The 25,505-nt window shown below is 35.8% G+C and overlaps 1 protein-coding gene across 1 annotated transcript in view; it reads right to left on the bottom strand.

Annotated features, from left to right (window-relative positions):
* WDR35 (WD repeat domain 35) overlaps window positions 1–25,505 on the bottom strand; it is a 69,366-nt gene that overhangs the window by 8,506 nt on the left and 35,355 nt on the right. The window contains exons 13-24 of the mRNA XM_033176748.1: window positions 24,273–24,326; window positions 22,561–22,670; window positions 21,896–22,106; window positions 16,443–16,523; window positions 12,992–13,128; window positions 12,471–12,674; window positions 10,946–11,092; window positions 10,175–10,307; window positions 8,162–8,272; window positions 7,039–7,203; window positions 6,028–6,168; window positions 5,156–5,312 (exon numbers count right to left, since the gene is read on the bottom strand). Of these exons, the coding sequence (XP_033032639.1) occupies window positions 5,156–5,312; window positions 6,028–6,168; window positions 7,039–7,203; window positions 8,162–8,272; window positions 10,175–10,307; window positions 10,946–11,092; window positions 12,471–12,674; window positions 12,992–13,128; window positions 16,443–16,523; window positions 21,896–22,106; window positions 22,561–22,670; window positions 24,273–24,326 (1,651 nt within the window). The remainder of the gene's footprint in view (window positions 1–5,155; window positions 5,313–6,027; window positions 6,169–7,038; window positions 7,204–8,161; window positions 8,273–10,174; window positions 10,308–10,945; window positions 11,093–12,470; window positions 12,675–12,991; window positions 13,129–16,442; window positions 16,524–21,895; window positions 22,107–22,560; window positions 22,671–24,272; window positions 24,327–25,505) is intronic.

The raw sequence follows: 25,505 nt of genomic DNA, 5'->3' as shown, positions 1-25,505 counted from the left end.
TGCCACAGAACCGCTTAGAGGAGTGTGCATTAGAGCTTGGGAAAAAAATCACTTCATGTGGAGAACAATACCCTTCCTTTTGTGCTATAAAACAGGGACCAAAAGAACCATACGTGGATTTTATAGCTCGGTTACAGGAGTCTCTTAAAAAGGTGATTGTAGATTTGGCTGCTCAGGATATAGTGCTGCAGTTACTAGCCTTCGACAATGCTAATCCTGATTGCTGGGCTGCTCTGCAACCTATCAGAGGGAAAGCACATTTAATTGATTATATCAAGGCCTGTGATGGTATCAGAAGTAATCTGCATAAGGCTACTCTGCTAGCACAAGAAATGGCAGGACTAAGAGTGGATAAAGGAAATACTCTATTTCCTGGAGCTTGTTTTAACTGTGGGAAGCACCGTCATACTAAAAAAAAATGTAGAAAAAATCAGTGAGTCAAGCCACCAGATAGGGGAAGAAAGAAAACTGCTGAGACTGAAATATGTCCAAAATGTAAAAACGGAAAACATTGGGCTACTCAGTGTCACTCTAAGTTTGATAAAGATGGGGACCCAATTTTGGGAAACACAATGAGGGGCCCGTCCCGGGCCCCATTCCAAATCGGGGCATTTCCAGCTCAGGCCATTCCCTCACCCCTGTACAATGTCTGTCCCCCACCACAGCCGGTAGTGCCACAGTAGATTTATCCTGCACAAAAGCTGTGAGTCTTCTGCCTGGGGAACTCCCGCAAAGGGTCCCAACAGGAGTCTGTGGACTCTTGCCAGCAGGCACAATAGAATTACTTTTAGGAAAGTCTAGTTTAAGTTTAAAAGGGGTACAAATACATACAGGAGTCATTGATTCGGATTACAATGGTGAAATTCAAATTGTTATATCTACTTCTGTTCCCTGGAAAGCAGAGCCAGGAGAGCACATAGCACAGCTCCTGATTGTGCCGTATGTGGAAATGGGGAAAAGTGAAATTAAATGAACAGGAGGATTTGGAAGCACAAATAAACAAGACAGCTTACTGGGTAAATCAAATTACTGATCTAAACATCCTACCTGTGAAATAACTATTCAGGGAAAAAATTTAAAGGTTTGGTAGATACAGGAGCAGACATTTCAATCATTTCTCTACAGCACTGGCTGTCCACGTGGCCAATTCTACCCGCTCAATTTTACATAGTTGGAGTTGGTAAAGCCCCTGTAGTATAAGTAGTTATATTTTGCATTGTGAAGGGCCTGATGGACAACCTGGGACTATTCGACCAATTATAACTTCTGTGCCTATACATTTATGAAGGAGAGATTTATTACAACAATGGGGATCACAAGTTCTAATTCCAGAACAATTATATAGCCCTCAAAGTCAGCATATAATGCAAGAAATGGGGTATGTCCCTGGTATGGGACCAGAAAAAAAATGTGCAAGGTTTGAAAGAACTGCTTCAAGCAGAAAGACAAAGTTCCCGCCAAAGATTAGGATATCATTTTTGATGGCAGCCATTGTTAAGCCTCCAGAACCTCTACCTTTAAAATGGTTAATAGAAGCCAATTCGGATAGAACAATGGCCGCTAAGTAAAGAGAAACTGGAGGCTTTAGAGAAATTAGTTACTAAACAATTAGAAAATAGGCACACAGCTCCAACATTTTCCCCTTAGAATTCTCTAGTTTTTGTAATTAAGAAAAAATCAGGTAAATGGAGAATGTTAACTGACTTAACAGCCATCAATTCAGTTTTACAAACTATGGGAGTATTACAGCCAGGACTGCCTTCTGCTATAATTCCAAAAAATTGGCCTTTAATTGTCATAGATTTAAAAGACTGTTTCTTTTTTGTTTTGTTTTTGTTTTGTTTTGTTTTGTTTTGTTTTGAGACAGAGTCTCGCTCTGCCACCCAGACTGGAGTGCAGTGGCCGGATCTCAGCTCACTGTAAGCTCCGCCTCCCAGGTTCACGCCATTCTCTTGCCTCAGCCTCCCGAGTAGCTGGGGCTACAGGCGCCCACCACGTCGCCCGGCTAGTTTTTTGTATTTTTTAGTAGAGACGGGGTTTCACCATGTTAGCCAGGATGGTCTCCATCTCGTCTCGGCCTCCCAAAGTGCTGGGATTACAGGCTTGAGCCACCGCGCCCGGCCAAGACTGTTTCTTTACTATCCCCTTAGCTGAGCAAGACTGTGAACAATTTGCATTTACAATTCCTGTGATCAACAACCTGCAGCCTGCTAAGCATTTTCATTGTTTTACAGATGGGTCTAGTAATGGTAAAGCTTTTTTTTTTTTTTTTTTTGAGACGGAGTCTTGCTCTGCCACCCAGGCTGGAGTGCAGTGGCCAGATCTCAGCTCACTGCAAGCTCCGCCTCCCGGGTTTACGCCATTCTCCTGCCTCAGCCTCCCGAGTAGCTGGGACTACAGGCGCCCGCCACCTCGCCCGGCTAGTTTTTTGTATTTTTAAGTAGAGACAGGGTTTCACCGTATTAGCCAGGATGGTCTCGATCTCCTGACCTCGTGATCCGCCCGTCTCGGCCTCCCAAAGTGCTGGGATTACAGGCTTGCGCCACCGCGCCCGGCCGGTAAAGCTTCTTATTCTGGATCAAAAGGTAAAGTTTTCCAGGCACCCTATACTTCAGTTCAAAAAGCGAAGCTTGTAGCTGTGATTGAGATATTGACTGCTTTTGACATGCCTTTTAATGTGATTTCTGATTCTTCAAACGTGGTTCATTCTACACAGTTAATTGAAAATGCTCAGTTACGATTTCATACAGATGAACAACTGATGACAAAAACAAAAAAGGGGGAGAAATAGGGATTATGGAACAGCCAATACACAATTGAATCTAGCATTATTAACTTTAAATTTTTTGAGACTGCCCAAAGGCCAGATGTTATCAGCAGCTGAACAGCATCTACAGAAACCAGCTGCAAAGACAGAAGCAGAACAACTGGTTTGGTGGAGAGATCTGATAACAAAAAGTTGGGAAATAGGTAAAATAATAATTTGGGGTAGAGGTTATGCTTGTGTTTCTCCAGGCCAAAATCAACAGCCGATTTGGATACCATCAAGACACCTGAAACCTTACAAGCCAGATGCTGAGGAAAAGATTCCGGGATGATCCCGAGGACCCCCCGGTTGCAGCAATGTCAAAACTGACACTGAGAGGAGGACCCCAACTGTCACAAGCAACACCCATCGAACACAGCCACCCACCTTGGGACGGATCAAGAAGCTGTCACAGATGGTGGAAGAAAACCTGAGGAAAGCGGGACAACCAGTCACAATGAGTAATTGAATGGTAGTTATGATAGCAGTGATCACCACTGCTGTGAGTATTCCTTCAATAAGGGCTGACACAGGGAACAATTATACTTATTGGGCATCTTTATCAATCTTGGCTGGCAATAATGCCTAGATGTAATCACTGTATGATGTAGTTACACATGCTTTCTGATTTCAGTATTTACCATAATAAATCTGCTCCTATAATTGAGGCATACCGCCCTCAAAAACCTATTTGTAAACAAAATTGAACCTGGCCAGAAAAAATGAACATACTTGTTTAAGAAGATTGCATTGCAGAACAGGCAGAGGTGCTACACAAATCCTATGGAATCATTATTAATTGGTCCCCTAAGGGGATGTTTAGCTTGAATTGCACCTCTCAGTCTGCGTGCCATGGCCACACTATGTTCAGATGCTCTGAACAAAACAGTCAGATGGTAGCTATAAGAAGTATGACAAGAGCTCCTATTATCTGGAACCATGGTGGTATAGTGGCACCTCAACCTCAAATGAGTAAATCTCTGTTTGGGGCTCTCAGCTCTGAAGGCTGTGAGACCCCTGATTTCCCACTTCACACATCTGTATTTCTGTGTGCATGTCTTTAATTTCCTCTATCGCCACTGGGTTAGGGTCTCCCTGACCGAGCTGGTCTCGGCACATGAAGGTAGAATTTCAAATCTGTTAAGAAAGAATAAACTCAATATATGGTTTCAGGATAACTTAGATATTATAATAAACATAATATTTAAAACACTTAAAGGAATTCCTAAGCATGAAAAATATGAAGTAAAAGACTGACAGATATGACTATATAAAAAAACACTATTAATATCATCACCACAGCTACCACTTATTGAGGGCTCACAATGTCCAGGCAGCAAAATAAGTGAGTTTTCTTTTCATGAACTTCTCAATCATTACCATAACTCTATGAGGAAGATACCATTATCCTTTCTTTACACAAAGAGAAACTGAAGCTTAGCAAGGTTTTTTTTTTTTTTTGAGATGGAGTCTCACTCTGTCACCCAGGCTGGAGTGCTGCGGCTGGATCTCAGCTCACTGCAAGCTCCGCCTCCCGGGTTCACGCCATTCTCCTGCCTCAGCCTCCCGAGTAGCTGGGAATACAGGTGCCGCCACCTCGCCCGGCTAGTTTTTTGTATTTTTAGTAGAGACGGGGTTTCACCGTGTTAGCCAGGATGGTCTCGATCTCCTGACCTCGTGATCCGCCCGTCTCGGCCTCCCAAAGTGCTGGGATTAACAGGTGTGAGCCACCGCGCTCGGCTACCCCCAGTAATTTTATAAATTACTAGATTATTTTACTTTTTCTTCATATTTTTGTTTTGGTTGAAATTATTAGGTAAGTATCACTTTTATAAAACACAAGATAAATGCTATAGCAATGTAGATGTAAAATATGGAAATATTTTAAAACATGGTTTTGAAAAAGTACATAAAAGTATGCCATGTTATACTCCCAATATTGTAAAGAATAAAATTACCTTAATGTATGTATTAAATATATTTTATGATTTTAAATATATGTATTAAGTATATTTAATATATACATGTATATATTTTTCTCCAAAAAATATTAACTTGGCTATGAAGTATTTAACTTTGAATGGCTAGCCATATGAATGCTATACACATTCTTTTTGCTTATCTCAAATTTCTGACATTTCTGTGAGCTGTTTTCTCTGCATTAAAAGAAAACTTCAAAAATGGGAATGCATAAGACAAATTATATATAGCATAATCTCAAACGTAAGAAAATAAATCCGTAGGAAAAAATGTTATTGAAGGCCACATAAAGGCAAATTGAAGAAGCTGGCCCTTCACACTCAATTTATAATATTCAGACATACTATACACATTAGGTGACACGCCCACCTGTCTTCAGTGCAGCGTCCACATATCCCTCATAGAGCTGCCTCTGTGCAAGCATAAAGAAGTGGTAAGCCTCTGCCCCTCTCCATGCATTATCTGTGAAACGATCTGTTGTAGACAGAACTTCCTCTTCCAGCAAACCAGCCAAGGCAGAAGTGGCCTACAAGTAAAGTCAGCCCACACTTTGCATCAGTACAAACACACACACAGCATCAACTCCCGAATAACAACAGTCATTTAAGTATCTAAACGAGCAGATTTTATCATTACTAAACTATGATTACAGACTTTTTTTTAAGAGATGAGGTATTGCTGTCACCCAAGCTGGAATGCAGTTGCATGGTCATAGCTCACTGCAGTCTCAAACTCATGGACTCAAGTGATCCTCCCACCTAAGCCTCCCTAGTCACTGAGATTACTGGTGTGAGCCACTGCACCCAAAACAGACTTAATTTTTTAGTATAATTCATAGTTTGTTAAACTGGTATGAATAAATTTTAAAACATAACTAATTAGATTTTAAGTTAATCAGACATTCTTTTACGCATTAAAATAATATATCTAGGAAAGTTTTAAAACTCACTGATGAGAAAAGGAGGATTTCCCAGGTAAGTAAAATTTTTTAACAAAAAGAAGACATTAAAGCAAAGACTACAGATTAGTATTACAGAAAAACAATTTCAATATTTCTAGGTAGAAATTTCTAAATTTGAATACTAATTCTAAATCAGTCATTATTTTTCTTCATATCATTTAAAGAAACAAATGCAGACACGCAAATTAAATGACCTGTCCATAAGAGAAGTTTGACAGTCTCTTTCTCTTTTGTCTTAAACACTTCGGATGATTTAATGTTATTTAACCTGCTACTTTACCTCTGAACTTTTTCCTTTAACTTTTCCTCGCTGGGCATTCTTCATCTGTTCATGGTGTTGCTCTATAAGTAAGGCTGACATTACATAGAGCTTCTTGACACGTAAAGGTTTACTTCCTTTCTTTGCCTCTTCATCTGCAACCTTAAACATTTTTAAAAATTGAGGGAAGTTACTTCTTATCTATATTTGTACAAATATAATCATTTCCAAAACTAACAAATTTGATTCCCTAAAAAAGGAGGAAAATCAGTAAGATGGAATACAAATACCACCTATTTAAGATAAATACTTTAAAACCTATCTTCTTTTCATTAGTACCTATATATATTTAGTTCTTTCCTTAGTATTTAGCCCTAGGAGTTGGAACTCAGATCACTCTCAGAAAATGAAAGGTGCTGTTAGATAACTACATCAGAATAAAGAAAGTGTTGATGAAATGCTGGTATTTTCCATAACACAAAGATTTTTAAAATAAAGTTCCAAGTACACAAAGAAATCATGGTGTTAACATGGTGCATTCTTCAGAAGCTGAAACTTATTTAAATGATTTTGAGAGAAATTTTTCCTTTTTCATTAAATTAAACAGGAATAGAATAGAATGTAAAATGTGTATACACTAATACTATACTAATTATCTTCCCTCCAAATAAATATTATGTAAAGTATAATATTTAAAACTTGTACATTTAAAAGAACTCAAAACTCTATTATCAACAAAATTTAATTCCCTGTCGTAGAAATTTGTTCTTTGTAGTTTCAGCACTTTCTTTAACTCTTAAACTCCAGTATTCAACATACAATTGTTTAGGTATTAGTAAGTTGCTAATATTAATAAACATCTTTGTTGGTAAAAGGCAGTAACACTAAAATAATGTATACAGAAGCAATGAAACCAGAGTGGTTTTGTTGTAATAAATATTTGTTTCCAAAGAAAATGGAGAATGTGCTCTTTCATATATTAAAATATTGTGACTGGAACAAATCAAATATTCACTAAGATTTTTACATTACCTTAAACATCAGTTTAGCAGCATCCAAAAAGTAATTGGCTTTCCGATAGAGTTCTATGGCATCAAAAGTTTTACTCTTTTCCAGTAAATGAGATGCATACCTAGCTAACAGAGATCCAATTTCTTTCATACTATGATTTTGAGCCAATTCAACAGCTTTGTTCCACTAGGAGAAAAATTACACCATTCAGTCACCCAAGTATTTACAGTCACATATATCATAAAATTCACACAAGAAAGCTTAAACTTTATAATAAAAGCCCAATTTCCAAATTAAAAATGGTTATATTTTAAAAATAGCATTTAAAATCACAGCAACACAAGTTCTATAAGCATATGTCAAAATGATTAAGTGATCTCTAAGACTCTGATTTGCTTAAGAAATACATGTGAAAATGAAAGTTTCAAAGTTTATAATCATATTCATCTTGTAATTCTCATCTTACAAAACATCAAGCAAGAAAAAGATATACTTGTTTACATTTTATAGTAAAACAAAATATACAATTTCAGTTGTGAAAATATCCTACTAGATTTGACATTTAAAAATTATTTTTATAAAGCAAATGAGGTCTTAAAAATACTTTAAGAAAAATATTAAAAGAATACATTGATTGTCAATAGTTTCTGTAATAACTCTGTACTTTTAGTTTAATTTCAGCTCTTAAAAATATCAAATGTATGTTTTCTATAAAGGAAAAGGAAAACAGATTTGCCAAAATAAATATTGATAAAGTAACCTGATTCCTTCCTCAGGCAATGACCGACTATTAACTGGTCCTTCTTTGGAAACAAAACCCAACCCTAATAAAATGCAGAAAATTATGATATTACTTCCAGACAAACACTTGCCAGACTAAAAGCACAGGGTTTGTTCATGCTCCTATACTGAGCTGGCTATAAGTGGGTCACCCCTCACGGTAGCACTTTAAGAGGTAAGTGCAACTTTCTTGGTCCTCAATTAAGAGAATACCTGCCTGGCTCCTTTCATAAAATTCATGTCAGGCTCTCCAACCCTTACATTGCCAATAATCTTTAAAAGATCACTAGGGTGACTTTAATTTGGCTTGACTTAAAAATTCCTAAGACAACAAGCTGCACAGACAGAAAGTTTCAGTTCCTACTTGGTTGAGATGTACGCAGGTATCTACCGCTGCCTTTGGTTGACTGCATTTCAAAAATGCAGTCACTGCTTGTTCACACATCCCAACTCTGACAAACATTTGTGCTATTTCCTGTACAAACAAAACAATACTATCAGATTTCATAGAGCAAAGAAATTACTTATATTTTAATTTCACAAAACTCCGTAGGGACATATGAGTATTAAATTGACTGGTAGTTACAGATTTTTCTTGTAAACAGACGCAAGGGCAGAGGGTACAATTGAGAACGGATGCTAAGGCATCACTTCTATAAAACCAGAGCTTCACTGGCTCAGGCTGTGGATCTGATTTTTAACAAGGCCCTGAAGACACTGCACTCCTTTCTTCTCTCAGTTCAGTAGCTAGTACATAGAAATGTCAAGCTCCAAAACAAATCCCCCACAAGTGCGTGAAAAAAACTTTTATGTCAATTGGTGGTATACTCAGGGCTAATTATTAACTAGAGACTTAAGGGAAATCTCACATCCATAGAGCTCTCAAATACTTCTGTAAAGAAATGTCCTAGAGAAGTCTGCCATTAATCAATTCAGGAAGCTAGACCCAAAACAGAACTCCCTTGGAAAGTGGTGGCAGCAAGGAAGAACCACCACCACCACCACAAATCTTACTTGTTCAGCTGCACTGGCCATTTTCAGAACACCATTTTTTTTCTTTCAGAATATCTAATTAGCCAGAGGTTTTCCCTCCCCAACTCTTCTACAATATTTTTAGAAGTATGAAAATATATTTTATATCCAACTATCTTTTTAAAAACAATGCTTATATTTTTCTGATTATAAGGGAATATATTCTAATTGTAAAAAAAAATTACAAAACATGAAAAAGTGAAATTACTCATAATCTTATCATTTATAAGAAACCTCTCTCAATAGTCTGGTGTAATTTCTTAACATCTTTGTCCTATGAATATATATGTGTATGTTTGTGTTGTACACAATCATACAATACATAATTTTGTATCCCGTATTTCTTACTTAAATATTATGTACACCTTCCCATATTATTAAAAATTCTTCTATAACTCTATTTAAAACATAATACTAAAATCTTTACTATTTTAGTTATTTAATTATTATTATAGTTATAATTACTTAGTATTTACTCAGGAATATTACTATTCTAGATACCCTACAGCAAAATGTTTGTTGGTGTCATCAGATACATCTAACAGACAACACTAATGGAGGATACACTCTTCGCTATACCCCAGGGTTCTAAGTAATTTCAGTTTCTTTCCTACTCAAGAAAACCATAGGATTGAAAATAAGGGGGAGTGAAAATACCATTACAGAGATAACTGCTCAAATTCACAATAGGGAAAACTGAATTGCCATAATTCTATACTTATCTATTAGCTAATAGGCAAAATCTTTGAAGTGGAACTCACAACTGATATACGTTCAGACTCTGCAGTTGAGAGCCGTCAGCTCTACAAGCATTGTACAGCTTAGTGATTTACATATTAAACACATAAAATACAAACTTATTTACAGTATTCAACAATTAATTAAGAGGCTCTAAAAGAACATTCGAAAGCAAGAGAACTCTTTTCGATTTCTCTTTTAACTTGAAATACTTTATTGTTAATATAACATAATAAAAGTCGAGCAATCATTTTAAACTTAAGTTACAGCAAATTTCAAACAATTTCAGATTATTTTGAAGCAAATCCCTAGCAACATATCATTTCATCTGTAAATATTTCATGTATTCAGCTAACATTTAAAAAGCAACTTTATAAATCTTAACAGACAACACGAGACTGTGGTAATGCTAAAGTAGTAGGAACGTGACTGACTTTCCCCCTCCATTTTCAAGCATTCTATATAATTTATATATTGCTTTATAATTAAAAGCATCATTCTATGTCTAAGAAACTGTAAAATTATAGATTTTTAATTTTCGTTATTGTAACATAAAATTTTATAAAGTAACCTAACAATTCCAAAACCTAAAATATGCAATACCTACTGGAAGTAACTTGTGGTTTTCTGGAAGTGAAATGGCAAGGTTCTCTAATCCCTCATAATCCTCTAACATATAGTAACATTCAGCTAAGCGTTCCTGGTTCCGCCCTTGTACATAATATTGTACAGCATTCGACCTACAGAAAGAAAAAAGGAAAAGCTTGTAGAACTAATATGAATCTCCTGATAAATAAGCCCTTTCAACCAAAATGTTCCTTCATCAGAATTCCCAGTGCTAGTATTACTGTTCATTATCTTCAGCTCCAGAATAACTTTCAAAATGGGGAAAAAAATCTAAAGCATATTCTAGTTGTAACATTCCTTGGCTATTCTTAAGAAATATCACTGCTTTGCTCCCAAACACCGACATAAATAAGCATACTAATCAAAATGAAAAGAACAAAAGTCAATGATTTCTGAAAATCATATATAATAAAGCAAATAAAAACATTTATTAAACTTTGTTCAAAAATAAATCATAAAACATCGTAGAATTATATACTCAAAGTATCTCTTTGACTACTATCAAAGTAGTCTCAAAGAGAAAACTGCGTGGAGCTAAGTGCAAGTTTTGTGTTTATACACTCCAAATTTTTGTAGTGCTCATCTCACAACTTCACAGGATCTCTGGCTTTCCAAGATGAATCTAGAGGTATCTGAATCTTAGAATTCAAGAAGATGATCTTCATTTCCCCAGGATTACTTCCTAGAGAAGTACTCAGGCAGCTACTAAGTGTTGCACAAATGCTTGAGGAGCTCCAGGTAAGTTACATACCACTTTTGTCGATCAGCAAAGTAGTCTCCAATGGCATTGTTGGCTTGTTCCATGAGACTGTCATCTGCATCACCAGATCCAGTTTTCAGGAGCTGGAGTACTCTAAACCAATCCCCCAATTTCAGCCGGAGGCCAATAGCAAGATCCCTACAAACAAAGGCATTCATTCATTCATCTATTTGACAAATATTTACCAAGAGCCTACTATGTGTTAGGCACAGTTCTAGTGCTGAGACTACACAGCAGTGAACAATGTGACTCTCCAAACATTTTAGAAACTTAGCCTGACTAGGTAAGAGGAAATGAGGAGCACCTGGAGGTTATGGTTTGAATGTGTGTCCCCTCCAAAATTCATGTTAAAACTTAATCTCCATTGTGATAGTATTAAGAGGTGGGGTTTTGGGGAAGTCATTATGTCTGCCCTTATGAATTGATTAACGCCCTTACAAAAGACTCTTCAGAGAATTTGCCCCTTTTGCCCTTTTCACGTTCCACTATGTAAAGACATAACATTCAAAGCACCATCTTGGAAGTAAGACAGGGCCCTCAACAGACACTAAACCTGTTGACGCCTTGACCTCAGACTTCCTAGTCTCCAGAACTGCGAGAAAAATATTTCCATTCTTTATAAATTATCCAGTCTCAGGTATCTTGTTATAGGAGTCCAAATGGTCTAAGATACCAGACTAGGGAAAAGAAAACAATGTTGTGCCTTTACTTTCCTGGACTTTCAATTTAGCAAAATAATGATTTAAATAATAATCATTTCTTTTCAGCAATTTCTTAGACATGATCAGGTTTATTTCAAAACAAAACACGGTGTAAACACATGTGGTTTTATATCTCTTTTCAGAGCCTAAGTCGTATTAGAGATCTCCTGGGAGTATAAATAACATTAATGAAAATGAGATACAATGTTAACAGCTGAAATGAAGTTCAGACAGACTCTCCACCTTGAGGTTCAGTGGCTAAGATTCTCTGCTTTCACAGCAGCTGCCTGGGTTTGATTCCTGGCGAGGGAGACAGGCCTTACAGTTCTTTAATTCAATAGAAGAAATATTTATGAAGTTCATATATTATTTTATATAAATCAAAAATGAAATATAAAGAACTAATCTCACTCCCTAACTACTTCTGATTTTTATTTTATGCCTCTTGACAACAGAAAATTAAATAATGACCTAAACAAACAAAGAAAGAAAGAACTGGACTAATGAGCTATGTCATAAATCTGAAAGATCCCAGTCTCTGTTGTGCTATCATTTTTTCCCACCAAATAAAAAAAAAAACCTCCCATAGTCAGTCAGCCATTATTAAATTTAAAAACAGAGAAGAAAACTGCCTCCAGACTATGAAACACAAATAAATGAGGGGCATGTAGAATATCTAGGTTGTAATCCAAACGTAAAATTAATTTCTGAAAGAAACTGTATGAAACACCTAATCTATTTATAGTCCCCATTTGTAAAAAATACAATGATGAACTGATAGAGTACTCGGGGATGCCTGCACCTTTGTAATTTACCTTCTGTCCATCTCGAGATATGTTCTTTCAGCCTCTTCAAACCTGCCAAAGTAGCCAGCAACTTCAGCCTGTTTCATTGACTCACTCGGCAGTTTGCCCAAGCGCTTCACAAACTTAATGCCTTGGTAATCTTTGCAGCGCACAAATGCTTGCTCTGCAGTGTATAGATCCAGTTTCTGAAGAGCTGCTTCAGCCAGTAGGCGCCTTTATTTTAAAAGAAACAAAAACATACATGCATATTGCAAATTACCGATAAACTAGTCTTGAATCACAATTATCAATTATTATGTCTATTGTTTCTAGAGAAACATGGTGGAAAGTAACACATGTAAACATTTTTCAAATAATATTCTCCTTATTTTGAGGACTTCCAAATCTAAAATGAATTTCTATATTTTAAAAAGAAGAGCAAGAATGGAAGTTTGTTCTCATCAGGAGGATAGTAGGGGAGCAGAGGGACAGAGTTGAGACTTTAAAAACCTACACCTGACATCTTGGGAGAGTTTGCTTTTTTTAAATACCAAAGTCGGGGGTGTGGATTGTCCTCTATGAACTGAGATGCATCTTTAATTCCAACCTTCTCAACCAGTGCTCGGCTATCTCGCAGAGACCGAATCTCAAAGTTAATTAGGTAATCCTTGTTTGGATGTTCTGGATCCTGAAAGTAAAGATGGAAACAAAAAAAATTTCAAATACTTGCTGTTAGAGTATATGTTCCTTTTTTATATTAAAAACCAGAACAGAACAAAACAAGAAAAAAAACGGCATCGTATTGTGAGCAAAATAAGGAAGAGAAGTCTTCATGTTTGGGTCTTTTGAGTTATTTGAAAAACACCCAAAACCCACAAGTGAAGTCCCTCCTGAGGCAATCAGGTAGCCTATGAGGAAAAGGGGACAGAGGAAAATGGCAGAAGCGGTCCCTCACAGTTACGCATCCCTGTTTCCCTCTGCTCAGATTGGTTTTTCACCTTAAATGAGATAACATATCTCAAAGATTCAGCACAATGCCTAGCTGTACTATTTACAGTATTCAATATTCATTATCTCAGAACTGATCTAATGCTCTCTTGCTTCAGAACTTTGAACAGGTAAACCATCATGACTGAATCACAGCACCCAACCCTTTTCTGGCAACTGAATTACTTACCCATCTCCTCAACTCTTCTACCTGAGGCCAAGAACTGTGTCTTATTGGCTCTTAATAGTTGCTGAATTGATGAACAGATGAACTTTGGGTAAATCATTTTACCACTGAGAGCCCTTCTTTATCTAAAAACCTTCACAAAATTCAATATAATCATCAATTACAGCAACAACACCACAGGCATTTTCATGCATTCTAGAGCTTAAGGCAATTGGAAATTTACGAGCCTTTCTTGAAAAACACTACTAATGATGAAATCCAGCCAACTAAAAGATTAATCAAAATTAAGAACTTATGTACAGAGAAAATGTAGTAAAAAGCTTTGAATTCATTTAAATATTAAGACTAAAAACTGGAAATTAGGATTATAAGACAAAATTAAAATGTTCTAAATCTTGACCATGTAAAAATAATATATCTACAAAAGGAAAAACAGAAGAAAATGTAAGAATGTTATCTTTCAGAGTGGAAAGACAATACTATTAAAAAATAAAATATAATTTAGACTAATAACTTCCTGGTTTTTCATAATTTTTCTTCTCAACCCAGGAAAATGGTATTGTTCGTAGTGGAAAAATACTATCAAAATGTCTAGAATTCCTTTAAACTCACTTTCAGGTTATCTAATTAAATTAACACTAAAAAAGTAGATTGTACAATGATGCCATTTTTATAAAATTACTTCTGTTCATCCATCTAAATCTATCAAATCCATATTTCCATATATAACGTGTAGCTGTAAAGAATGATGTTCTGATGTTTAATCTAATGATAATGACTAAAATATCTGAGTTGTGGGATTTACGGTTTTTTTAAACTGTTTTCAGTACTTTTCTGTATTGCTTGAATTCTACATAACTGTGCCATTTCTTTAAGCAATGAAGTATTCATTTTTAAAAATCAATTTAACCAACACTTTCTGAAAACCAACTCTATATCAGATGCTTGCTAGATGTTAGGGATTCAAGAAGCTCACTCTCTATCAAACCATTAAATATATAAAACCAGACAAAATATTTCAGTCACCTTAGTTTGACTCTACCCATTTATGACTGTTTTTTTAAAGGGCACTGGAAAAACCACATATTTGGAAAAATAAATAAGTAAATACATCAATAAGGTCTTCTTTCCCTGAATCTTTTCGGAAAGAAGACAAGCAGAAAGACATCTGGCTGGGCATGGTGGCTCACGCCTATAATCCTAACATTTTGGGAGGGCAAAGTGAGAGTTTCACTTGAACCCAGGAGTTCGAGACCAGCCTTGGCCAACATGGCGAAACCCCATCTCTACAAAAAAAAACACAAAAAATTAGCCAAGCATGGTGGCCTGTGCCTGGGACCCCAGCTACTCACGAGGCTGAGGTGGGAGGATCACTTGAGCCCGGGAGGCAGAGGCTACAGTGAGCCATGATGGCACCACTGCACTCCAGCCTGGGTGACAGAGAGAAACCCTGCTGAAAAAAAAGAAAAAGACATCTTTCTTCACATGTGAGGAAAAGGAAAAAATATTATCTGGTGGTACTGTATTCAAGTTAAACAGGCAATGAAATAAGTTCATTAGTTTTACAAGTCATATACCTTAAACAAGGACAAGAAAAATGCTATCCACATAGAGAAGAGTCAAATAGTCAAATCTGGAGGTTACATAATCTAGGTAATAACAGCCCAGACTCCATTTTTGATGGTTGGCTGCTGACAGCTTTTAAACCTCACCCCTTCTTCTTCCCCTCTGCCTCATACGGGGCAAGCTAATGAGAAAGTCCAGATGCTCCTTACTTTGGGGCGCCAGTAAGTTTCAAACCACGTAAGTCCCTATCCATTAAAATCCTCACCTCAGACCCACTCCCTAACTACTAAACAACAAAACAACAACAAAAACACCCTCAAGCCAGTCTCCTGTCCCTGTGCTTTCCAGACATTTCAGACAGCTTGGGAAGCCTGCCCTTCTCTCTCCTAAAAAACCTCATTATGGAAGATACATTCTTGGTGTCTCTATGGTATCATCAATGTTTACATCCAAACCAAATTTTGGGTGGGGGCCCATCCTGTTGCTGCATGGTGGTTATGATATAGAAAAATGAAACTGGTTCACAATAAAAGAGCCATAATTTACATATCAAACCCAAATATGAAAACTTGTTTCAAATTGCCACTAACTTCTGGAAATTTTAAATCTACTATCTCAATTCAAAAACTATATATATTATATAGAAAAAGTTAATGCTTTGTCTAAAATGAAGGTAAAACTTCTCTCAGTATATTCTTAGAGAAAAAAAATTCTCAAACGATGGTCAATGAAGGCCATTGCAGGGGTTCAAAATCATGTCTTGAATTTAAAAAAAGAATTATTTTACAAATCCTGGAAAGAATGGAAAGATAGATCTCTAAAAAAGTTACTCGAGTATCTTAGAACTAGAAAAAGGCTAAACTCCTAAATAGTTCTTCAGTACATCGTTATTACTACAAAAACAATAACAACAATTAGCACTCTTTTTTTTTAAGCTCTCACTTGGCCGTAGCATTGTGCTAATTGCTTTTCACACATTATCTTAAATAATAACAATCCTATAAGTAGTATTATTATCCATATTTTATAAAGGCAATAACTGAGACTCATACATTTTTATCACCATTTTACAGGAAAGGAAAGTGAAGTTCAAAAAGATGATGGCACCCACCTAAAGGCTGAACAATAAGAGAGCACGGCTGGGCCTGAGATACATCTGACTCCTGGGTCCACACTGCTAACCAGGATACTACACTGCCTGGTCCAGAAATAAATAATCCCCAGTCAAGCTAGCAACAGAAATATAACTTTTTAGGAATTACCTTTAATATCTCATCCAAAAGAACAGATTTAATTTCTAAATCCTCAAAATTACAAATATATCCAGAGGTCTGAATGGGTTCCTTTAAAGACAAAAACAAATACTATGTTTCATTATGTAAAATTTCCTCTCTTCTAACAAATCATGCTTTTAAATTTTATTATCAGAGGTTTCAGGTAAACAGAAGAGAGAATGTCATTAAAACCTATATACCCGGCCGGGCGCGGTGGCTCAAGCCTGTAATCCCAGCACTTTGGGAGGCCGAGACGGGCGGATCACAAGGTCAGGAGATCGAGACCATCCTGGCTAACACGGTGAAACCCCGTCTCTATTAAAAATATAAAAAACTAGCCGGGCGAGGTGGCAGCGCCTGTAGTCCCAGCTACTCGGGAGGCTGAGGCAGGAGAATGGCGTGAACCCGGGAGGCGGAGCTTGCAGTGAGCTGAGATCCGGCCACTGCACTCCAGCCTGGGTGACAGAGCGAGACTCCGTCTCGAAAAAAAAAAAAAAAAAAAAACCTATATACCCATAACCTAAGTAATTAACATTACGGTAAATATGCTTCATTTAACTTCTTGGCTGAAGTATTATAAAGTAAATGCAGTAAATTACGGACATCATGATATTTTACCCCTATTTCAGTACATATCTTTAAAACGTAAGAATTTTCTCTTACATGGCCACATTACTACTATGATCACATCTTACATAATTAATGTTAATTCCCTAATAGCATGTAATATTCAGTCCAATTTTCTCAATTAATAAAAAGTCTTACACAGCTTGAAATTCTAATTTATGCAATTCAATATTAAAGTTAATTCTTCATAAAACTGATAAATGCTATATTTGTATGTAAGCCCATCTATCAAAGAAATCCCATACCACACTGAACAGTCTCTCCTCTGTAACATGAACCAGAGTGCATTCCTGATATATTTCCTACTCTTTAAGATTTATTTGCCAATATGTAAGTGCATGAGACTGTTATATGTCTGCCTCTTATCTTAGTGTCATACAGGCTTGTTGAAATAAAGAATAGGATATGCATATTATAAAGTAGCTACTCTAGATCTTTAGTGGAAAAAAAGGTATCAACATTATATAGACAAAAATAAATAAATTGCCAATATACTTAATACCTCTAAGAATACTGTAAAAAAAAATAGAATAATGTTGTCTGGTAATAGAAATAGTATCAGATTGCAATTTTTAAAACTATGTGTATGTATATATTTCATAAAGTAGAAAGTAACCAAAATCCAAATGAAATAACATTCCAAATTTATAACTCTGCAAGTTGGTCCTTCACATATGATTCAGAAATTATAATAAAAAGAAGACACCAAAAAGATGAACACAAGAGGTAAAAACGGAATCATATTTAGTTTGACTTTAGTATGTTTAAGAATGAGGCTCTTATATGCATACTGTAAGTGTTTTGAGGGTTTTTAAATGTTTTTCAGGCTGGGCCCCATGGCTCATGCCTTTAATCTCAGCACTTTGGAAGGCTGAGACAAGAGGATCATTTCTGGCCTAGAGTTTGAGACCAGCTTGGCCAACACAGTGAAACACCATCTTTAAAAAAAATTAAAATTAAAAAAGTTGTTTTTCTTTTAAAAATTACAAATTGTTGAATAAAATATTCAAGTTATATAAGAAAATTTCATAAAACCCCTTTATTACCTTAAAAAAGGGTTGTATTACATAAAGGTAAATAATATGCTTTAAGAGCAAAAAACAATGAATCAACAAAATTTAATTTAAAAAGGAAGCATATATAATAAGATATTTCTTATAAGGTATAGGGGCCTTTTGTATACCTCGATTATTTTGATACTATATGTAAATCAAATATATTTGTATAAACATGTTTATCATTAGAAATTTTTTTTATTTTTGGCTAGACAGTGCAACAAAACAAGATAATCAAAAGATAAACTCACAAAAGTTGATCTATGGAAAAAAAAAACACTACCAAAGAGAAAGGGAGAAAGATGGAGAGAGAGAAATAAAAAACTAAGACTTTCAAAAATAATCTGATTATTAATGCATAGGTAAATACACACATTTATGCAATTCAGATTTTAAAAATTCAACTTCTGCTGGAATTAACCAATTTTCTTTAGTTTCCAAAATTCATTAGCTAACTATTCACACACTTCATTTAAATACGAAGTTTCAGACCAGCAGGCTCTCATCTAAGCAGTATACAAGATATTTCTTTTTATTAAAAAACTTTCCAAAGTTTAATAATCTATACTACACCAAGAAATATTGGCACCTTTATTCAGCACACAAATCAGAAGGCTTCATAATATGTACCACATAATGAGTATCCTGAAGTACCCTTGTTTGTCCTACAATTTTAGCGTATTGTGACATACTGAGGTTTGCATATACCTAAGTGAATTTAGGGATTACATTACCTAATTTTAGCTAACCCTCACAAACTGGACAAGTGGCTTAAAAAGCTTCTTGCAAAGAACTTGTAAATTAAAAGTAATATTGGCCGGGCGCAGTGGCTCAAGCCTGTAATCCCAGCGCTTTGGGAGGCCGAGACGGGCGGATCACGAGGTCAGGAGATCGAGACCATCCTGGCTAACACGGTAAAGCCCCGTCTCTACTAAAAACTACAAAAAACTAGCCGGGCGAGGTGGCGGGCGCCTGTAGTCCCAGCTACTTGGGAGGCTGAGGCAGGAGAATGGCCTAAACCCGGGAGGCGGAGCTTGCAGTGAGCTGAGATCCGGCCACAGCACTCCAGCCTGGGCGACAGAGCGAGACTCAGTCTCAAAAAATAAAATAAAATAAAATAAAAGTAATATTAATAATGCAAGCACAAGCCAACAAGGAAAGGTAGAACTGACACCTCTCTTACTCCCAGTACAGATCCTTGTGTCAGTCATCTTACGACATGAAAACAATGACAATCCTATCAGTTCTGACCAAAAGTCAGCTAAAAGGTCAAAGTTATCAAGTAGACTATTTGAAACATGAGACTTTTATCCACTAAGTTAACAAAACCTTGCTCTAAAATCTGCATTATGCTGACATACTAGCTAATGTAGCATTAGCATGAACCATAGCAATTAGCATGACTTATAAAAATAAAGTTATATCATCCAGTAAAATTTATTTTTCTCATTCTTTTAAAATTTCTATTTTGGAGCATGATTCATAATATATTAATATGGTAGGTCATGTAAATAATTTCTAAATAAATATGTATATATAAAAGCATATATTCAAAAGTTTGGGAGCACCTTGTTTGAAAAAGAAGCAAGTGTACAAAAATGACAGTCTGATTGATGAAATTATGAGATACGAAAGAAACATGAATATGAAATTGTAGTGCCAATGAGAAGGAAGAGCCAAGAAAAAGAACAAAAGAGCACAATCAGTACCTTCAGAGGGTCACTGGAGATGAAAATGGTCAAGCAGGGAATATCAACATTAAATATTCATCTCCTAATTCTCAAAGAAAATGTGCTTTATCAGTAAATTAAAACTTTGCACACAGATGGCATCTTTTTCTCTCAAATAATCTGAAGACTTACAGCTTAAATAAAGGTATGAATTTAGAATTCTTAACAACACTCAAAAGGATAAAAATATATTCTACTATTACCTGTCAAACAATAACTTATCTCCTAAATAATAACACAGAATACTATGTCCTGAAGGAACATACTATTAAATGTAGCTCAGCAGATCCTGTAAAACAGATCCTCTCTGTTTTGAAGAGATCATGTTCTTACATGATCAATAAGCAGCTAGAAAAGCAAATGAGCAGAGCAGCTAAACCAGCTGCGACCACAGAAAGCCAGTGTCCTTGTGAATGAAAAGAACAGAACAGCATCATTTATAAAGAAATCCAGACAGTGGGAAGGTTGTTAGAAATCCATCTAGCTCTAAATCTAACAGAAATTGAACTACATGCCAAACCAGAAAACAAATTCAAATTAAAAAATAGTATGTTTTTAAAAGGTTGTTCTGTTAAAACTACTTAAGAAACTCTTTCCACCAGGCAAAGATTTCACTTGTACCAGACTGACCATGTGTGCTATAGACACAGTATGAGCAGCCAGATATAACAAACATTCTCCCTTTTCCAGGCATATGATTTGTGACTTAGTATGAGCAGGGCAAAGGATAGAAAAGACTCTTAACATTCAAAAAGTATTCTACTCCCATCCTCAAGGTTATCCTGTGATTACCTGTCAAATTCCCACAGTTGTTTTGTGGCAAGGATTAAATTTCCCTTGGACCCCTGAAAGGAGCGCATGCTTACAAGTCAAATGCAACAGCCCTGAATCTGAATGCCTTTCCTTTGAACCATTTCTCAGGGTCGAGGAATCACAAAGATCCTAAGACTTGCAAAAGCCTTAACAGAACCTTTGAGAGCACTTTACATCAGGGCATTTTACATCCAAAATTCCTGAGTAGGGCTCAAATGGGGAAATGTGAAAATAATTTAGGATATTAAAGGGGCAAACAGTTTACCACTAAATAAATTACTCCAGAAACCCTTTGTCAGCTCAGGGGCCCAAGCATGCAATTTCTTCCCAAGAAGGAAGCTATACATGCAAACAAATGGAAATTAACTATGTAAAGCATTTATTAACTTATTCCTTATTATTTACAAGAGTAGAGTGCAGCAGGAGTACAGAAAATTCCAAAATGAAATCCATTACTAATTCAAAAGTCATTTAAAAGATTTATCTTCTTAATGATATTTTGATTAGATTACCAGATTATTTTGTATTTCCTAAATACAACAGCTGACAGTTGGCCAGAGTCGACTAAGTGACAGGAAAATCCAGAGCATAGAAATTAGCTGATGTGAGCCACAAGCAGAAAATCAAAATATAACCTTAAAAATGAGAACAGAGGGGGCTTCCTCATACCCAAAAGAGAGATTAATCACTGCCTGCACTTGCATACTTTTAAGAATATCTGGGTTAAGAAAGAACACAGATTTGTGAGCGATATGATAAATGTAAATAGAAATAAGACAAAGTAAGCACAGAATAAAGTGAATAAAGAGACAGAAAAGAATGAATGGACAAGGAAATTTGAAAACTGTATTTTTTTGATTAGGTTCTTTTAAGAAATTCTGGTAGATAAGACTACTGACTTTCTTTGTTTTCTTAAGTTTGACAAAGAAAAAAAAAAGACTAGTGACCATGGCTCCACCTTTTTAGAACAGATAAATAAATGCCTAGGAAGTACCTTTCGGAGAAACTAGAGAATATTTAATAGATAAGCATTTTCTCACCTAAGACCAAATATTTTTAAAATCCACAGAAATGTTCCTATTTATTTTCAGAAATTCATGCAGCCATGTTGGCACTGCTGTTCAACAAACTTCTTAAAGAAACAAGGGGGAATCATCCAAGTTTTTATATTTGGCTCATTATTTATAGACTGTTAACACTCATTTCTTGTTTTTACCTCAGGATCCAAGTTTCTGAAAACATACATTCTTGTCTTCTCCATCATTGCAAACAAATCAGGATTATCTTTGGCCCACTTCATATCCCAGACATCTCTTCGCTCCAATTTTAACAACTCTCCAACTACTTGCTGTCCTGTACTGTCCATTACTCGAGCATCCAAGTCAAAGAAAGTCAGAACTCCTGAGATATCTATGACAGCAAGACGGCTAAAAATAATGCAATCGGAGAAAAGGAAAAAACTATAAAATTACTATCAGCAATCATGAGAATAATTACCTACAGCCATTCTTCTTCAAAATCAGAAACCTGGAATACATTAGAAATGGCTTAAATTTTTTAAAATAAATTTGATACAAGATATGGACTACTCTCCATTTTGCTCTCTTCTGAGGAAAATGTATCCAAAGAGATGAAACCAACGGGTATGAAATATAAAATAATCTCAATGCTTTTAAGTTTTAAGAGTAAAAATTATACTAGTACTTCCATATGCCCCATTAAAGACATTTAAACGAAATGCAGTATAAAATAAAACCATACTGAATTTTAAGACAAGTTCAATAGACACACCCATCTTTACATTCATTACATATAAATCTAACAATCCCAACTGATAATTCCTAAGTCTAACATCTACATGAGCAGAGTTTTCAGGCTTACCTAGAGTTGCAATTCAAGGATAAGTGGTAGCCTCGACAATTAAGGGAATATTTTTGAATCAAACCAACATTAGGTAGACTGTATCTCTGAATGGTGCCAGATTCACGACCCTATGGAAATTACTTTTGATTACTTAATTAAGCATATGTGTATCATAATATTAAACTACAACTATCTCTCTATATGTCTATACATTTGTCTTAAAACCAAAGTGATGTCACAGCAAATTCTCAATTCTAATAACGAATCATGTTCTTAAGTATATATTTATCTATTAATTTAATTAAACCTTTTTCAAACAGCTGAAGTATTCTAATTTTTTTTCATGTAATGTTCAAGAAAGAAGTCAGAAACCTAGCACTTTAGTAATATACAAATTCTTCTATCACATTTCCTTCTATCACAAGGAAAAAAATCTAAAGTTATTTATATTTGTTATCTAGGTTAATATTCAGGGCACATTAAAAGCTAAAACAAAGTACTTGTTGAGTTAAATTACATACGTATATGAAAAATCAACAGAAGATCATATGAAATAACTGTTATGAAAGTCTAGGTTTTTATCCTATAGCCATCCATCTGATACTAGTTTTTAGCAAAAGGAAAGATGATCTGAATGCAGTGATACCATGAGTATTAGTTTAAATATGTTAAAAAAAAAAAAAAAAAGCAGCATATAATTGTCTACACAACTCAGGGCAAATCTTAAAGTTGACAGATCAACAGTAAGTACAATGCCATGAGAGAACTGTGGGTTTCAAACCCTTGGCTGCTTCAGGCCATGGCAATGGGACAAAGTGGAAGCCTCCACACAGCTCATCTTCACCTCTCCTCTTTTTAATCAGAGAACCACTGCTTTTGCAGCTGAGTCTCATGAGGGCTTATCAGAAAGGAGGAAATATTATAGAAATATTATGCTCTTAAGACTTTTCCTCCCATAAAATTAGCTCATGGCTGAGGAATGTAACTAGAACTGGAATATATACTATTAAGGTTTTGTTTACATAATTCAAATGCAATAACCCCAGCAGCATTACTGTATTAAAGTAAACATTTAGTTCTAAAATTAATATTTTCAAATCTTAGAGGTCAAGAGAAGACACTATGTCATTGATTCTATCTGAAAAATTCAGCTGAAATCTGCCGTAGGTTTCTCTATTTTACTGGCTGGCAAACATGTTACCTCGTCATTCTAAGTCTTATGAAAGTAGCTGAGCCAAAGCACTTTCTCCAACATAAAATATCGGGCTACACAGAGGAGGAAACTTTCTAATACCTACTACCACCATGCAATCTGCCCCACATCCATCAACCTTCCACAGGACTCATTCCACTCAGTGTTAGAAACTGTAAGTGTAGCCTGTCCTCTCGTCTGGTCATCATTCTATTGCTTTCATAAATAGCTGTTTTTGCAAATGGTTAATAATTTGTGAGGAAAGCTTTAAAACTTTCTTATTTCTTATACTGAACTTATATTCAGGGTACAGTAAAACTTGGGGCGCCCATAAGATGATATTCAAAACTTTACTGTAATTTTTTTTTTTAAGAGACAGGATTTCACTGTGTTCTCAGTCTGGTTTCCAACTCCTGGCCTCAAGCAATCCTCCTGCTTCAGCTTCCCAAGTAACTGTCATTACAGACATGGGGCACACACCTGGCTCCTATTTTTATAAACAATTATTATTCATAAAATAAGTTTTTGCAAAACTTACCACAATCAATATCTTATCTGATGCAGTTATGGCACAAATTGGATCCCTTGTGCCCTAAAATAAGTTAATCAATCATTACTATTCAACAAACATTTATTGAATAACTAATCTGGTACAAGGTAATATGCAATTCACTAAGTGGTCAATGTTTATTAACTTAACCAACATTTATTTACTGAGCACCTACTATGTGCCAAACACTGAAGTAAGCACTAGAGATATTCCGATGAAATCTTTACCCTCAGAGATTACTCAAAAGTCTATTGGGGAAGACAGTAAACTAAACACTTCCTTGCAGGACAGTATGATAAAAGAAGAGGCAGAAACAGAGGTTATGAGAGCACAGAGAAAGGAGTATCTAACTTACACCAAGACAGGCAAAAACCTGAGCTCAGGCCTAAAAGGGAAACAGCCAGCAGAAGGGTCAGCACATATTAAATTGAGGAAATGTAAGAAGGCATTGCACTGCAACAACCTGGACAAGTCTCTAGGGCATTACACTTACTGAAAAAAGCCAATCTCAAAAAGTGACATACTATATGATTCTATTCATAAAACATTCTCAAAGTAACAAAACTACAGAGATGGAGAACATATTAGTGATTGCGAGGGGACAAGGATGGGGCTGGGCCCAGCTACTTGGGAGGCTGAGGCAGGAGAATCGCTTGAACCCAGGAGGCGGAGGTTGCAGTGAGCTGAGATCCAGCCACTGCACTCCAGCCTGGGCAACACTGCAAGACTCTGTCTCAGAAAAAAAAAAGAAAAAGAAAAAGGAAAAACAAGAAAAGAAAAAGAAAAAGAAAATAGAAAAGAAAAGAAAGAAGAAAGAGATAAGATCCCTTATGGTGACAAAACTAGATAAACCTACACACACACCTATTAGCACACGTCAAAACGGCTGAAAACTGAATAAGCTCATAGGCTAGTTACAGTACTGTGCCAACGTCAGTTTCCTGGTTTTGATACTCTACTGCACTTATATAAGATGTCAACACTGAAGAAAGCTGAGTGATGGGACTCTTTCTGCAATTTTCTATTAGCCTACAATTATTTCAAGATAAAATGTTTTTTATTAAAAATTTTAAAAAACCAGTGTGATATATTCAGGAAATCTCAAGTTGTTTGCCACAGCTGGTATCTGAGGAATATGCTGGGAAGTGGGCCAGGGAGGCGGAGTACTTGTGGCTATTTATACTGTACTCTGAAAAATATGGGAACTTACAGAAAGCTTAT

Source organism: Trachypithecus francoisi, unplaced genomic scaffold (assembly GCF_009764315.1).
Source record: "Trachypithecus francoisi isolate TF-2019V2 unplaced genomic scaffold, Tfra_2.0 Lachesis_group17, whole genome shotgun sequence".
Classification (NCBI taxonomy): Eukaryota; Metazoa; Chordata; class Mammalia; order Primates; family Cercopithecidae; genus Trachypithecus; species Trachypithecus francoisi.
Note: the sequence above shows the minus strand (reverse complement) of the source record. Positions and strands in the feature narration are given on the sequence as shown.